The following is a 17,312-nucleotide window of genomic DNA, read 5'->3' as shown; positions in this document are numbered from 1 at the left end:
AGTGCGCGAACCCACCTACTGGAGCCCTGAGGCATTAACAATGGATCGACGCACAATCAACCCAGGCAAAACTTTCACTACTTATCTCCCTCTATATTCCCACTGCATATTCTATTCGAAAACAGTCAAAGCAACAAAGAAAACATTAATAAGGGCATGACATGAAATGTAAGGAACAGAGATGTACAACTTCAAAACTAATCAAATTTATGATCCACCACACTCACACTGTTGTGATCTCATCATCAGAATCTAGGAATGCTGATGAAGATGTATTATTAGACACATCTGAGGTAATGATTGGACCCTACCTTGGAGAGCCTCTGCCTTGTCAACTTGATGACACTGTAATAGATGAACCTTTCCTGCAGTTTGAGGAAGATGATCTGGTCATCACATCCATTACACTTCCTCCAACAAACACAGCAGTCAGTAGTCCAGATACATCTATAAGCAATGAAGCAATAAGCTCTGCAGGATCATATGATGTTGTCTGTGTTACCATCAAACTTCACAGGGTTACTATTCTGGAGGAGATGATCAGCCAGTTAAAAGATCCAGCACTCCTCATACACCCTCTAAAATACACCTACATTGATGAAAAAGGAGCTGACGCAGATGGCGTATCAAGAGATGTGTATGCTGCATTTTGGTCAGAGTTTGTGGACAACACAGCTGAAGGAGAGGAGTTCAGAGTGCCATCACTGTCTCCTAAATGGCAGGAAGACGAGTGGAAATCCATGGGTAGAATTTTACTGAAGGGATTTCAAGACCATGGATATTTCCCTTGTCGCCTTGCTCCTGTTTTCACAGTGGCACTCATCTTCGGTGAGAATCAAGAATCAGATGATCTGCTGTTTGAAAGTCTTCTCTTTTACCTAAGTCAATCAGATAGGGATCTGATAACAAGGGCACTAAAAGAAGATCTTTCAGATGAAGACGAGGATGAAGTGCTGGATCTCATGGATCGCCTGGATGTATCAGTGCTTCCAACCAAAGAGAACTTAAAAGGCCTTCTTCTGAAAGTCGCACACAAACAATTAATCCAAAAACCAGCATATGCCGCGGAGAAAATGTCCTTAGTTGCAAGCCACTTCCTAAAAGAACCTTTTCAAAGCCCACAAGATGTCCTACAAATGTATGAAGATAAAAAGCCAACAACGAGAAAGCTTTTGAAGTTGCTTACTGCCTCTCCCACCACTCAAGCAGAGAAGCAAAGCTTCAGATTTCTGCACCAGTACATCAGAGGACTTGACGATACAGGGCTCAGAAGGATGTTCAGGTTTCTTACTGGGTCAGATGTCATCTGTGTTGACAAGGTTGAGGTACTGTTCACGCCTGTGGATGGACTGACACGATGACCTGTGGCACACACACATGCGGCCCTCTTCTGGAACTACCATGGACATACACGTCCTACCCACACTGTAAACCCGAACAAGTTGACTGAACTTAAAACTTTTGTGGAAACTGATTACCTCAAAAGATTTAAATACAAAAACTCATATCTTCTAAGTATGGGGTACTCAAATTTTGTATTTATTGTTAACCTAAAAATTTAAAATTATATTTTATATTTTAGAACTACGAAATGAACTGGCTGCTAAAAGCTCTTATGAGTTCAGCATAGCTTGATTAAAGTCCATCATGTTTAAACCAAAGAATGAAAGGTTTGCACTAACAATGACTGGCTATGAAGCTCTCAAGTTTGTTAAACCCACAACAGGGAACACATCATTGTATAAAAAAAAGAAAGAGCTTAAATTTCAGGGAAGTGTTTTATTTCATATTTGAATTTATTTTCAAAAATTGTGGATAACATCAATTTGTTTCCACCATGAAAAATGTAAATTTCAGTTTAAATGTTCATACTTAAAAGTTTTACTAGTTTAAATGTTAACTAATTATGTTTAATAAGTTCATATGGTTAGCAGCAAGAGGTGAACTATGCTTATTATTAGTTCTTATCATGTGTCAAGGTCCTTTTCCACAGGTCTGTGGTGCAGTTTTGTAGGATACAAGATGTCTGCTAGAGGGGATGTTTTGTTTAGTAATAATTCAAAAGACTTAATATTAATTATTTTCAAGTATATTTGTTTTACCTTTCCACCAGTCATTTGTTTATAACATATTTTAAGGGAATAACTTTGGAAGGCAATGTGTTTGATGCAATAGTTGACTGGAATAAAAGACAGAAAATTGGCATAAGTTAAGTTTTGTAGTGTTTATCAAGAGTCCGTGTTTTCTTCTCCTTGAACACAAATAAAAGGGAGGTTAACATCTAACAGTGTTTGTTAATTATTAAATAATGCAGAATTTTTACATTTACCAGTTTACAAGAAACGGTTCGTGGATGAATTGCAGTTGCACAATGTGTTCAGTAAAATTGAAAACAATATTTCATGAATGATAATGTATAGGATCAGCAGTTTAAAAAATGTTTTTTCGACAGTCTTAAAAAACAGAAATCAGATATAATAGAAATTCAGTTAAAAAATAATTGGTCATGCCAAAAGGTTGAGGTTTTTCAATGCACATCTTTCTACTGATTTACTTTTTAAAACATTTTGCGTATTCAAGCATTTACTTCAATGTTCTCATTTCAATTAATAAACAGGTGTCAGATGTTTTCTTTAGATGGGAAGCAAACACCTGTTTTTTGCATAAATCTCTCAGTCAAAATATTAAAAAAAGAAAAGCAATACTAATACAAGGACCTGCTTTAATTTTGATTCTTCACTGGAGTACACAGATTTGGTTAAATATATTTAGACATGCTTGCTACTATCTTGAACCGAAAATCCAAACAAAATAATAATGATTGTCTTTTCTATTGTTTATTGCACAAATAAAACATTGTACCAAAAAATATGTGTGTAAAAATTCCCAAAGCCCAATTATATTTAGGTTTATAAGTCCTTCAGTATATAGGCTCTCAGGAAGAGATACAGTTCAATGGATTCATCCGCTGTGCTTGGTGGAAGTAAGAAGTTCTCTGACATTATAAGGCAACACAAGCTGAAAACTGTTTCATCACAGTTATAAGGTCCTCTCTGTTGACATTCTTGCTTACAAGCATCCACTGCCTCCCGAGAAACCTCTTTCAGATGATCCTGTCCTCCAAAGAGATGAGGGATGGTGTACATGAGAATCGGACGTCCACTTGGAGCAACTGCATTTCTGCTTCTGTGTATTATGTGGGTGTTCCACATACAGTGGGGCAAAAAAGTATTTAGTCAGCCACCGATTGTGCAAGTTCCCCCACCTAAAATGATGACAGAGGTCAGTAATTTGCACCAGAGGTACACTTCAACTGTGAGAGACAGAATATGAAAAAAAAAAAATCCATGAATCCACATGGTAGGATTTGTAAAGAATTTATTCGTAAATCAGGGTGGAAAATAAGTATTTGGTCAATAACAAAAATACAACTCAGTACTTTGTAACATAACCTTTGTTGGCAATAACAGAGGTCAAACGTTTACTATAGGTCTTTATCAGGTTTGCACACACAGTAGCTGGTATTTTGGCCCATACCTCCATGCAGATCTTCTCGAGAGCAGTGATGTTTTGGGGCTGTCACCGAGCAACACGGACTTTCAACTCCCGCCACAGATTTTCTATGGGGTTGAGGTCTGGAGACTGGCTAGGCCACTCCAGGACTTTCAAATGCTTCTTACGGAGCTACTCCTTTGTTGCCCGGGCGGTGTGTTTTGGATCATTGTCATGTTGGAAGACCCAGCCTCGTTTCATCTTCAAAGTTCTCACTGATGGAAGGAGGTTTTGGCTCAAAATCTCACGATACATGGCCCCATTCATTCTGTCATTAACACGGATCAGTCGTCCTGTCCCCTTGGCAGAAAAACAGCCCCATAGCATGATGTTTCCACCCCCATGCTTCACAGTAGGTATGGTGTTCTTGGGATGCAACTCAGTATTCTTCGTCCTCCAAACACGACGAGTTGAGTTTATACCAAAAAGTTCTACTTTGGTTTCATCTGACCACATGACATTCTCCCAATCCTCTGCTGTATCATCCATGTGCTCTCTGGCAAACTTCAGACGGGCCTGGACATGCACTGGCTTCAGCAGCGGAACACGTCTGGCACTGCGGGATTTGATTCCCTGCCGTTGTAGTGTGTTACTGATGGTGACCTTTGTTACTTTGGTCCCAGCTCTCTGCAGGTCATTCACCAGGTCCCCCCGTGTGGTTCTGGGATCTTTGCTCACCGTTCTCATGATCATTTTGACCCCACGGGATGAGATCTTGCGTGGAGCCCCAGATCGAGGGAGATTATCAGTGGTCTTGTATGTCTTCCATTTTCTGATGATTGCTCCCACAGTTGATTTTTTCACACCAAGCTGCTTGCCTATTGTAGATTCACTCTTCCCAGTCTGGTGCAGGTCTACAATACTTTTCCTGGTGTCCTTCGAAAGCTCTTTGGTCTTGGCCATGGCGGAGTTTGGAGTCTGACTGTTTGAGGCTGTGGACAGGTGTCTTTTATACAGATGATGAGTTCAAACAGGTGCCATTCATACAGGTAACGAGTGGGGGACAGAAAAGCTTCTTACAGAAGACGTTACAGGTCTGTGAGAGCCAGAGATTTTCCTTGTTTGAGGTGACCAAATACTTATTTTCCACCCTAATTTACGAATAAATTCTTTACAAATCCTACCATGTGAATTCATGGATTTTTTTTTCACATTCTGTCTCTCACAGTTGAAGTGTACCTCTGGTGCAAATTACTGACCTCTGTCATCATTTTAGGTGGGGGAACTTGGACAATCGGTGGCTGACTAAATACTTTTTTGCCCCACTGTATGTGCAACTTGCTGCAGCTCTTCCTATTAAATATAAAAAATTAAAAAATCTCATATCAGTAAAAGAACGCATTTCTCCTGGCTCAACATGTTACCCAAAACGGCGCTGGCACGGCTGGCAGCCTTAACCCAATTTCCCTCGGGATGAATACAGTACGATCAATCAATCAATCAATCAATCAATCAATCAATCAATCAAAAGCACCACACAGTGACAGTCAGAAACACAGAGTTTATCAAAAATACTCAACAACAAGAATAACAGTGGTAGACACGTGATACTGTGGAAAATTTTAAGTAATTATTAAACGTGAATTAATTTTAGACAGTGCGATTTTATGTTTCTGGCCAGTGAAATATACATTTTTTCATATCCTGAACACAGTGATAATAGGGATGGTGCATGGTGGGTGTTAAAGCAAACTTTTTATTCTCTCTCTGTGTCTCTCTTTCTCTCTAACACACACACACACACACACACACACACACACACACACACAATGACTCATTAAAAGAATATAAACATAGTTACATACCTCGATGACGTTCAGGCACGTAAACAATATGAGCTGCTTGTCCAAAAAACATCCAGAAAAGCAGGCATGGTCTTTTAGTTCCTGGAGACGATTTATCCAGTGCTGAGCATTATGTCGTCTCAGAAAGGCCGACCAGCCTTCAATACGCTGATTGTGATTGCTGGATCCAGTAATAAAACAGTTTCTGACGTTCGGATCCATAGTCCAGCGCAAGAATCATTGCATCTTGGCCATTATGACATTTTCTGTTCCCAAATCAGAGCGAATCCTAGCAGGTCTTCCCATCCTCTTTTCAACTTCTGCTATGAAATATCCAGCAATGACTTTGGGATCATTGTTTGTTGAATAGGCATGAAGCCAAATCATAACTCTCGAAAAGCCATCAGTAGCTCCATTTATACAGATTCCAAAAGGCTTCAGTTTGTCATAGGAGTCAACATGCCACATGAAATTTGGTCCAGGATTTACATACGTGCGTCGCATTAGGCAACTTCTGCGTCGTTGCTCAACACCGTAAGGGTCAAGATATTTCAGTAAATGTCTCGCAGTACTCTGCGTGACAACATAACCTGCCTGAATGCAGTTCAGGTGGTGTAGTTTGTATCCATGGAGCCTCCCATGTCCCTCCAGTTGATCAATAAGAAATCGTGCCACCTCAATTGGATCGGACTCATTCTTTCTCCTGTCCAAACTGCTCAATAACAGCAAAATCTCCCCATGCCTCAATCCAAGCATAAAATATAACTTAATTAATCCCAATAAACGAGCCATTTTCTCGCACTCTGATCTGCACTGTCACCCACTTCACTATGTTTTACGCTTCCGTAGTTTTACGGCAATATATCATGCTCGAACAATAAAATATATGTTATAATATGAATATGAAATATGAAAACTTTATTGGTCAAACAATATAGGATCACGTTCGTACAATATAATATTTATATTGTACGAATGTGATAATTATGTATATTGTAAAAACATGATAGTATATTGTACAAACAGGAAAAGTATCTAGTTAGAACAATAAACTTTTCACGTTATAACGTGATACACTTGTATTTTTCTTTTGCCTGGGTGGCAGCTCTACGCTTCCGTAGAGAATAAATGTCCCGGTAAGTAATATTAAGTTTGTTGAGTTTAGTAAACTTTGGTGAAATTAGAATACCAAGAAAAAAATAACACTTAAAGAATTATTGCAGCCGTCGAATATTTCAGACAGTATGCTACTGAGGGGAGCTAACATAAGAGTTATGAGTTATAAGATATCATCTAAGTCGTAACATTGCTGTATGGAGCTTCAGATTTGGTTGCAGGTTAACATAGCTGGACTGGCCATCGGGCATACCAGGCATATCCCCAGTGACTTATTTGTTTATTTTTTTTGTAATGGCATGAACAATGAGAGGTGGTGGATTGGCCAGATGCTGGGAGATGTGTAAAAATAACTCAGTTGTTTGGTGGTGGCTATGGCAGGGCTTCCACAGAGGCCAGCAGGTGGATGAGGGAAGGGGAGGCAGGAGCAGAGACCCAAGGCAGCCGCCAGGCGAGTGTCAGATGAACTGAACTTCAGGTAAGAAGTTATGACCTGCAGTCTATCTGGGTCAGATATAAACCAAGTTTAGGTGGAGTTTATTTTCGTTATGCTGACTTTTTACCCTCAGTTGCAATAACTCGTACTGCATTCAAGCCAGCTTGATGGAGTTTATATACAGCTGGGTGGGTGCTATGATGTTACTGATAGTGAACTTTATTTTATTCATAAGGTTAGTAGAGTTGCCAACGGCTCCTTAAAAAAATGGAATGGTCCCTCATTCAGAGAAAATATTACACGTTTCGTATTGAGCTGAGAAGAGACGCAGTTTGTCCCGGACTTTCGCTATAATGAAAAAAAGACACAAAGCTGGAGTTATTCTGTGTCTTTGCTGCACAGCTGCCTCTTCTTCTCTCATTCTCCCCCCCTCCCTCTCCTGTTGCTACTTCAATCATGAAACTGATCAATGATCAGCTGATCGGCTTTTCTCTCTTGTTTATCGCCCACTTTGCGCCAGAAAGAGGAAACCAGTGGATGTCGCGCTAAACAACAGCAGCACGTTTAAGCTTGATCAGCTGTTGTTAGAATTTATTTAATATTAATTCCTACTATCAGCTGATGTTTGCTGGAGCCACAGCTGTAAAACTGCTGGTCATGATATCGGTTTGTATATGTGGTGAGAGGGAAACATGAAGATGAAACCAGGAGATGTCCTTACTGAATCATCAGAGCTGAACAGGTGATGGAGAAACAGGTTTACCTTTTAGGTGACATGAATGAGTTGAAGTTATGAGCTGTTTCTGAGAGACAAATAACACCAGGATCCTTTTTTACGTAGCTGACAGCTGGTAACTGTGCAGGGGCGGATCTAGGAAAGTTTTGCCAGGGGGCCAGGTAGGACATTAACAGGGAAAGGGGGCACAAAGAAATACGTTTCTTTCTTACTCTCATTTAAAATATCTCGCTTTTATTAAATAATTATCTAAATCTTACAACCAAAGTTTTTATCTGACGTAAAATGTATAGAAATCATACATATACCAACAAGAGAGTGTACATCACTGTCACAACAGCATTTGTTTTCATTCAAAGGCTTTATGGCTTTAATACCTGGTGGGCCGGTCTCTAGTCAAAATGCCCGATTTTCTGTCCCAGTCCAGCCCTGCAGGTTAATACTGGCAGTGTCACCATGCCAGCTGACTGGATTTCATCATCAGCCAGTGTTGTTCTTTATCAATATTACCAAAGTTTACCATAAGGCAGCATAGAAAGCATTTACTTGCTTTCAGGTTTTATTCAAATGTTAGTCTTTTCAGTTGTTTCCCCACTTTTTTCCTGTTTCAAAATCACCAGTTTGTGAGAAGATTATCTTCTTTTTTTAATAGGCACAAAGTTTTGCATTGGCATTGGCTAATTTGTCAATTGTTTGTTACAGATGTTCGTATTTTAATGTTCAAAAATGTTTTTGCCCAAAACATATGTGCACTATATGTCAATAAAAATACTATGCAAATATTGCTGTCCTTGAATGCTGAGTAAACACTGACAAAGCACTGATTGTATCTCTTGTACTTTATCAACACAGTATCTAAAAACTTTGCACCGTAGTGGTTGAAATCTCATTCTAATAAGAGTTAAAAGCGCATTCGGTTATTAGGTTTACAGGGTTATTGAATTATGGTTAACGGTTGGTAGAATTTTTTTTTAAACATTATCTGCCAATTACATCTGCCACCCTTCTCCAAATCTGTGCCCCTAACTGGCCCCCCCAACAAAAATTTTCTAGACACGCCACTGGTCTAGAAGGGTACAGTACTAGTAACACAGGGCCCTCATGCTCCCAGGCTTCTGGTAGAAGACCTGAGCTTGAAGGATAATGACTGCCTGCAGATCAAATAAGGAATCTCTACCTATTTATTTGATATAGGGGTAGGACTTGCTTATACATTTTTATGTTGCATTTCATTACTCCTAGAAAGGCATCTTATACTTTAAGCCTTTTGCAAAGTTGTGCAGTGAAATTTTCCCTGATCGTCTGTATATTTTAATAAAAATGTGTGGTACAGTAAGATGCTAAAAATATGTTCAATTTTATGTTGAAGAATTTTACACCTAAATTAACATAATTTGACATATAGGGTTTTTTCTTATATATATATATATATATATATATATATATATTTTTTTTTTTTTTTTTTTTTTTTTTTTTTTTTAAACAAATTGGTACATCTCCGCTCATATGTACTTCTGAGAAACTCTGTACTGTAAACAGGAAACCACTGAACACTTTGAAAAAAAGCAGCTAGACAAAAAGAAGGGGTGGGGTGTCATCGGATGTGAACTCAGCAAAGACTTTGTTAATAACACCAATCAGCATGATGGATGGAACATCTCTGCTGTGGCTGTTCCGTAAGTTGAGTCTCTCTTTATGTCTGGGATAAGATTTGAATACAGCTGTTTACACAACAGTAGACTGTAATACAACTACATTAGGGAATTAAGATAAATTCAGATAAATGGGCATATTCTTGGGCACTTATATTTTCTTTCTTTGATGGGCAGAGTAACTGATAATGTGACAATTGGCAGGAAAGAAAGGAAAGATGCTAAAACAAAAAAATATTATAATGTGTACGTTTTATATAACTATAAAAACAAAAAAGGAATGCCTTTTAAACAGTTTTACCTGTGCTTAAAACCACACATAGGTTGTACAGGGCCAGAACAAAACACCGCTAAGTATTGATTACACACTTCAATGGAAAACAAACAATATTCAGTCCTCTGTCTTACAGTCATTTCTTAGCTTAGAAAGTTTGTAAAAGATAAACCGCTTATATGTATATCTTGGTGGATTGCAGCGAACTACAGACTCATCACAAAGGAGACAGTCTACTTTTTTTTTAACATTGCATAGCATACTTCCTGCCTGCTGTATATATGTACTAGTGTTGTCAAAATTAAAGCGTTAACGCAGATTAAGCCGCAATCACGATGAACGCGATAAAACAAATTTCTCGCTAATAACGCATCTGGAGTGCAGAATGACTAAAAATCCCTGAAATGTTTCTGTCAACGAATTTCGGTCAGTTTGTCCAAGATGCTCACGGAGCATCGGGGACTCAGTAAGTCTACCTCGGACATATTGACTGACACAACTGCCAAGTGGATTGCAGCGAACTACAGACCCATTACAACACAGGCTTTACATAGCTATGGTTCCTCGTTTTAGGCACTTGAAGTGTCTCCCCAAGAGTCACAGAGAGAGTGGATAAATGTTGAGTTTTTTGTTAACGTGAATGTTCAAGATGTTCAATAAACATGTTAAGTACGTATATTTCCCCTTTTTTCTCTACTACTACTACTACTACTACTACTAATAATAATAAAGAATTATGTTTAATTGTGATTAATCAAAATTAATCCACAGTAACCCTGTGATGGATCTGATTAAAAATATTCATTGTTTGACAGCACTAATATATATTATCCCTGTTACCTATTAGTATATAGGACTTTTTTTAAAGTTGTATTTTCACAGGAGAGAACCTGTGCTAAAAGATTGAAGAAAACTGTTCAAATTCTATTTCAATTTAAGCATGCATTCTTTGTGTTTATTCTCCATTTACTTCATTATATTGCATAAATGTCAGTTACAAGCTTAAATATACAGTTGAAAAAGTGTAATTGCAGCAGGCTCTTGATCATGCAATTGCAATTAATTGTGATTAATGACAGAAAATTGTGAGATTATTATTGTTTCATTTACAGCCCTAATATGTACATTAGATCATGGTTTGCTGCTTCCTCTCAGTCTGCTGCACCTAAAGTGCAAACAAACACCAGTCTATGTTTCATAAACCCTGATGTCTAAGAAGCTTGAAAAGAAAAGCATCTGGACTTCTTTAATTTGCTAGAAGATGTTTCACCTCTTACCTGAGAAGCTTCTTCAGTTCTAGGGTCAAATGGCAGCTCTGTGGGAGTTTCCCCCAATGAGGAACAATGGACCCCCTAATGATCCTCTACCTAATCACATGAGCCAAGGTGAGAAAATGGGTGTAGGTCACAATCAGTCAAGGCTTTGGGTGAGCGCACTGTCAAACCTAACCCCACCCTATCATGTGATTACCTGAGATCAGATGGCCTAGGATGTGAGTGGGCATTAGGGCATCTGGGAAGGGATCTCAAAACTGGATTATAGATGGCAGACAGTTGGTGTTGTAAGCCACCGCCTCTGTTCAACGATACATGTATGTGTTCCTTCTTTTTCCCTTCAGGCTTAGAGGGAACATGTTCTGCCCGGTGGTGTAGGGTCCTAATTACTCCAAGTTTGTGTTCCAGAGGGTGATGGGAGTCAAAGAGGAGGTACTGGTCCGTGTGTGTGGGCTTCCGGTAAACTTTGATGTTGAGGTTGCCATTCTCTTCAATGAAGCATGGCACAGTCCAGAAAAGGCAAATAATCTTACTTTGCGTCTTCCCTGGTGAACCTGATGTTTTTATCCACAGCGTTAACGGGAGCAGTGAAGGACCCAGGTGTCATCTACATATCTGTACCAGTGGCGGGGTACTTAAAAGAGCGAAGAGCCTTTCTTTCCACTTCCTCCATGTAAAGGTTGGCTACAATAGGTGACACCGGGGATCCCATGGCACAGCCATGTTTTTGCCTGTAGAAACCCTTCTTGTATTTGAAATATGTAGTGGTAAGGCAGAGGTGTAACATTGAGCAAATCTGATCAAGGGTGAATTTGGTTATGTCTTCCAAGGAGCTGTCTTGTTGTAGTCATTTTCTGACAGTCTCCACTGCCTTTGTGGTGGGTATGCAAGTGAAGAGAGAGACTACATCAAACCATGGTTTCATCTGGATCCATATAAGATACGTTTCTGGAGAACTGGATACGTTTTTTGGATGAGAGAAGAAACGTCTTCGAGCAACTTAAAGACGTCCAGACGCTTTTCTTTCCAAGCTCCCTAGACTACAATGACCTGGATGACTGAGAACCTTCACAGACATACACCCTGAGCAGAGAAAAATAAACAAAGTAACCTCTCGCTCTCTTTTTTTGCAGCTCTAATTTCAATTGTGAGCTGCATAACAACGGAAGGTTAGTACATTTCTTCTATCGCACTTTCAAGTGATTTTTCCTATCTATATTTTTGTCCTTGGATTGAATTAGAGTTCACTCTGGGATGCAACTAAAAAAAAATGTTACTTATCATATATCACTGTATCACAAAGAAAGTTCACCATACCTGTCTACCTGGTGTCTTTTTTAACTCGCCCTACTATTAATTCATGATCCTCTATGATGATCCCTGATGTCCACTGTGAGGGACCATCTTTGAACAGAGGCGGTGGTTTACGACACCAACTCTCTGCCATCTATAATAAACTTTTGAGATCCCTCCCCAGACGCCTTAACACACCTTGGCTCAGGCGATTAGAGGATCATCAGAGGGTCCTTTTGTCCCACTGCGGGGGGAAACTCCCACTAGGTTTAAATCTGGGACTCTCCACCATTTGACCTTAGAACTGAAGAAGCTTCTCGGATGAGAGGTGAAACGTCTTCAAGCAACTTAATTAAGACGGGTATCAATCAATCAAGATTTATCAGCGTTGTTACCAACATGAAATAGGTGATGTCTGCAGTATTTATGTACTTCAAATTAGTGCGTTGGATAATGACGGAAAACCACTGAATGAACAATGGGCTGTGAAGGTAGTTTTATGATCATTAGTATGCAAATTGTCATGACCATTGATCAGTGACCACATATAAATAGCCATGAGTATCATTCAAAGAGAGTTAGGGAATGGCTGCAATCACAGCATTGTAAGATGGTGAAAGATGCAGATTCACAAAAACGCTGCTCCCAGATGAACAGAATGAACTTTTTGGGATTTCCATACCTGGATGATTGAGCATGCATCAAGATATACTTCAAAAATGCTCCAGTGAAGTTGTTAAAGAAGTATTTAATATTATTTAAAAATGACAGGTTGTGAAGGAACTTTATAAACCATTCCATTAGGAAAAGAACAAACATTATGGAAAAAAAAACAACATATAAAATTCTATCACTGATAATTTTTGCATAAAGCATCCAAATTAAAAATAACTGTTCGGCAGAAAAATGTTCCACTTCAGTGTTCAATGGAAAAATATTACTGCTACATACATGTATGCTTAAATGCCTTAATTTCTGCTTAATGTCCAGCATGATATTCTATAAATCACAGTCCTAAATCTTGATGTAAAACAGACCTTCTCAAAGTGTGGGGCCCGCCCCCTAGGGGGGACGCAGAGCCATTGCAGGGGGGCGCAACATGAAAAGGGAAAAAAAACAAAACAACGCTTGGACACTGCTAGCACGGGCGCCCAAACAGTATCCCACAGCTGTTTATGTTTTTAAACCTATTTTGCACAGAGAGGCATTTTTAAAAAAAAAAATTATTGATAGCAATGTTGAATATTATTACACATGAAAAAAACAACTACATGTAAAATAATTAAACCATGACTTTTGCAACAGATATGGGAAGAAATTTCTGAAGAATATTTGATTTCTGTTGTGTGTTCAGTTGTTATATCTCCCAGTGTTTGCCACTTTGATGACTCCAAAGTTTAGAATACATTTTAGTCTATAAATTGATTCCATGATTTGAAATAATTTAAATGATTTAAAACATGCACAATGGGATGTATGTTAAATGGGTGTTTTTCAAATATTGATTACTGAGGGTATTTTTGTCTTGTTTTGTCTCTCACAGCTCGTCTGACTGTGAGTCCCAGCAGCTCTCAGTTCTTTAAAGATGACTTTGTGTCTCTGAGCTGTGAGGAGGACGACAGCTCTGCTGGATGGACTCTGAGGAGAAACACAAGCAGAGAAACCAAGACCCAGTGTGGAGCTGAGTGGGGGGGATCTACTGGGAATTCCTGCAGTATCAGCTATATCTTAAGACAGGACAGTGGAGTTTACTGGTGTGAGTCCAGAGAGGGCCCCATCAGTAACATGGTTAACCTGACAGTCACTGGTAAGCTGAGTGTGTGGAGTTAGTGTTGATGAAGCTGTGTGTAAATGGATGAAATGCTGTAGTTTGTCTCTGTGTTGAGGTGGATCAGTGATCCTGCAGAGTCCTGTCCTCCCTGTGATGGAGGGAGATGACATCACTCTGCTCTGTAAAACAAAGACCACTCCCTCCAACCTCCCAGCTGCTTTCTTCAAAGATGACGTTTTCATCGGGAATAGGCCTACAGGTCACATGACCATCCAGCATGTTTCCAGGTCTGATGAAGGCCTCTACAAGTGTGACATCAGCGGTCATGGAGAGTCTCCATCCAGCTGGATCACTGTCATAGGTGAGGAGCTTCACTCTAATAACACCGTTTATTTGTTCAATATAGTCACTATAGTCAATATAGATTCTTTCTGCAGGTAGGCCTACATTCGCAACAATGCCTACAACCACATCCCACCTGATTTCTGGAGCTCCATCCCCTGACTTAACATTAATGTCCCACCTGGTGGTGTTTAGTTCATACTTCATCTCCACCCTTCTCTCATGGTGATTTTATAGTGAGGCAGAGCCACTATAGGTAATATTCACTAATCCATCAATTAGTAATCAGTGACTCAATGATGACAGCTGATGATGTCTTCAACCAATCTCATGATCTACCTTTTCTTCCTGACTTGCTGTTACTCCAGGAAATAACTTACCCATCTTCAAGGAGTTACCGCTACCCACAGAGGCTGAGTAAAAACAGGATGAGGAAGCTGATAATGTCACCAAGGAGGTTCACTTCAACAAATCCAAACTGGACAGACAGTGTGTTTGTCATGATCCTGGGCCATGTTGGCCCAGCATTCTTAGTTTTCATGTATTTTTGTATTTTGTTCTTTATTTAGGCCATGGTTCCTGGGTTGCTCTGTTAAGTTGTTTCTTATTTGATTTCCCCTTGTGACTTTTACCCCGTGTGCCCCTCTGTGTATTTGTGAGCCCTCGTCTCCCCTCCATGTGTTTTATTCCATGTTTCCTCAGCCCGCTATGCCTGTGCTCTCCTGTCTCTCTCTCCTCCTGTCTGCACCTCTGTGTACTTCCTGTTTTACTTTGACAGTCTCCCGTCAGTGTTGTGTTACTCCTGCCGTGTCTTGTTATGATTATCTGTGTCAGCTGTGTTTCCCGTGTGTGGAAAACGTACACTTATTATGTACTTAATCATCATTGCATATAACACACATAAAAAAACGCAGCTGCTGACTGTAAAAACAGGAACATCACTAAGTGAGACTGAGCAGTACAGTTGGGTGGTTCTGTTCATCATGGGGAAGATTTTTTTTTCTCCAGTTCAACTTTGGGGGCAGACACAAGCTGATTAGGATTATATATACAAGACCATGAGTCATTAATCCAGACCAGTGTCTAGACTTGTTGTCTTGTAAGAGTTTACTTTTAATCATTTTTTCTCAGCTTGCCATGTGTACTAATAGTGAGAATACATGGCCTTCAGCAGAGTTTAGATTATGTTCTAAACTTAAGCACACAAAGAACTCCACCCAGGCGACAGAGGGAGAGAAGGAGGAAGAGGGAGAGAGAGAGGGAGAACAAAGCAGAACTTCTCAGGCAGATCTGTCGGACCATGACAGCTTAATATTTGAAAAACATTGTACTGAATTTCTTCTTACTGTTGCCATTTTAATTCCACCGTGATAAAATGAAACTTCCTCCACAGCTCTCTCTCAGTGTGCTTCAAGACCAGTTTACCATCGAAACTCTCTATGTTCTATATAATTTGCTTATTATGCAACAGTTTTCTATTGTGTACAGCGCTGTTGGCCGCTGTTTTTTTTTAAATGACCTCTGACAAGAAAGCCTCATTTCTGCTTTTTACCACTGAAGAAATTTAAACTTTTACAAATTATACCAAATTGCAAAACCTCTTAGCTGTGACTCTAATAAAACCTCTGTAACTTTGCTCTGCTTCACTTCAGCAGCATCAGGTAATGTTCATATGTTGATTCATGGTTTTCTTCAGTTTTTGATCTGCTGCTGAATATTTTTTATCTGCTATAAAAAGCCAGTCCATGAAAATCTCCTTCATGTTTTTCTGTGTTTTATCCTCAGTAAGTTTAACACAAAGGCATCTGCTGTATGGTGTACATTTTAGGACATCCTCAGGTCTCAGGAAAAAAGCTGTCACTTCAACTCATTCATGTCACCTAAAAGGTAAACCTGTTTCTCCATCACCTGTTCAGCTCTGATGATTCAGTAAGGACATCTCCTGGTTTCATCCTCATGTTTCCCTCTCATCACATATACAAACCGATATCATGACCAGCAGTTTTACAGCTGTGGCTCCAGCAAACATCAGCTGATACTAGAAATTAATATTAAATAAATTCTAACAATAGCTGATCAAGCTTAAACGTGCTGCTGTTGTTTAGCGCGACATCGGCTGGTTTCCTCTTTCTGGCGCAAAGTGGGTGATAAACAAACAAGAGAGAAAAGCTGATCAGCTGATCATTGATCAGTTTCATGATTGAAGTAGAAACAGGAGAGGGAGGGTGAGAGAATGAGAGAAGAAGATGCAGCTGTGCAGCATAACGATAGAATAACTCCACCTTTGTGTCTTTTTCATTCTAGCTGAAGTCTGGGACAAACGGCGTCCCTTCTCAGCTCAACGCGAAACGCGTAATAATTTCTCTTCCGTCTTTTTACGGGACGGTTGGCAACTCTACTAACTAACCTTATGAATAAAATAAAGTTCAACATCAGTAACATCATAGCACCCACCCAGCTGTATAGAAACTCCATCATGCTAGCTAGTACGCAGTACGAGTTATTGTAGCTGACTGTAAAAAGTCAGCATAACGAAAATAAACTCCACCTAAACTTGGTTTATATCTGACCCAGAGAGACTGCAGGTCATAACTTCTTACCTGAAGTTCAGCTCCCCTTGGTCAGACCGGCACCCGTCTCGGGTCTCTGCTCCTCCTGCCTCACCTTTCCCTCATCCACCTGCCAGAATGTTGCATCTGCTGCCTCCACCACTTGCTAATGTTACTGAATCTGTGGAAGCTCCGCAATAGCCACTACCAAAAGACAAACGAGTTATTTTTACACATCTCCCAGCATCTGGCAAATCCACCACCTTTCAGTGTTTATACGAAAAAAAAAGAGAAAAACAAAACACCATGTAAACGAAAAATCACCACCAGCCCACTGGTATGCCCGTCCAGCTGGATGGAACAATCCAATTGATGAATTTATTAATAGGTTTAATTTCCCAGTCGAGCATGAATCCATGACTTTTCAACCTCATTGGTGCCACCTGGTGAGCATAAATAGATCATCATCAATAACAGGACAGCTCTGAATCAGTGTTATTCCAATGACATTACTAAAACACGTTTAGGTTTGA

At 39.6% G+C, this 17,312-nt stretch overlaps 3 protein-coding genes across 3 annotated transcripts in view; 2 read left to right on the top strand and 1 right to left on the bottom strand.

The window, feature by feature from the left end:
• LOC146578878 (Fc receptor-like protein 5) overlaps nt 1–17,312 on the bottom strand; it is a 209,377-nt gene that overhangs the window by 129,094 nt on the left and 62,971 nt on the right. The gene's annotated exons all lie outside the window — the stretch shown is intronic.
• Nucleotides 162–1,361, top strand: LOC146578882 (uncharacterized). The gene has a single exon (XM_085268875.1). It carries the CDS (start codon nt 162–164, stop codon nt 1,359–1,361), a length of 1,200 nt encoding a protein of 399 aa, XP_085125001.1.
• LOC146578881 (cell adhesion molecule CEACAM20-like) lies at nt 9,260–15,969 on the top strand. Its single transcript, XM_085268993.1, has 6 exons — nt 9,260–9,300; nt 11,958–11,993; nt 13,661–13,924; nt 14,004–14,249; nt 14,326–14,486; nt 14,599–15,969. Exons 1-5 carry the CDS (start codon nt 9,267–9,269, stop codon nt 14,457–14,459), a joined length of 714 nt encoding a protein of 237 aa, XP_085125119.1. The 5' UTR covers nt 9,260–9,266; the 3' UTR covers nt 14,460–14,486; nt 14,599–15,969.

This window comes from Mchenga conophoros, linkage group LG3 (genome assembly GCF_057382185.1).
Source record: "Mchenga conophoros isolate Kocher_MC1m ecotype Shallow Benthic linkage group LG3, M_conophoros_male_GT1.1, whole genome shotgun sequence".
Lineage (NCBI taxonomy): Eukaryota > Metazoa > Chordata > Actinopteri > Cichliformes > Cichlidae > Mchenga > Mchenga conophoros.
The sequence above is the reverse complement of the archived record's forward strand: the minus strand, read 5'-3'. Positions and strand labels throughout refer to the sequence as shown.

What these genes read in the sequence shown, in the direction of transcription:
- LOC146578881 (XM_085268993.1), top strand. Translation starts at nt 9,267, where the DNA reads ATGATGGATGGAACATCTCTGCTGTGGCTGTTCC. An exon ending in GAGCTGCATAACAACGGAAG is followed by an intron (nt 11,994 to 13,660) that starts GTTAGTACATTT and finishes TGTCTCTCACAG; the next exon opens with CTCGTCTGACTGTGAGTCCC. An exon ending in CAGCTGGATCACTGTCATAG is followed by an intron (nt 14,250 to 14,325) that starts GTGAGGAGCTTC and finishes TTCTTTCTGCAG; the next exon opens with GTAGGCCTACATTCGCAACA.
- LOC146578882 (XM_085268875.1), top strand. Translation starts at nt 162, where the DNA reads ATGAAATGTAAGGAACAGAGATGTACAACTTCAAAACTAATCAAATTT.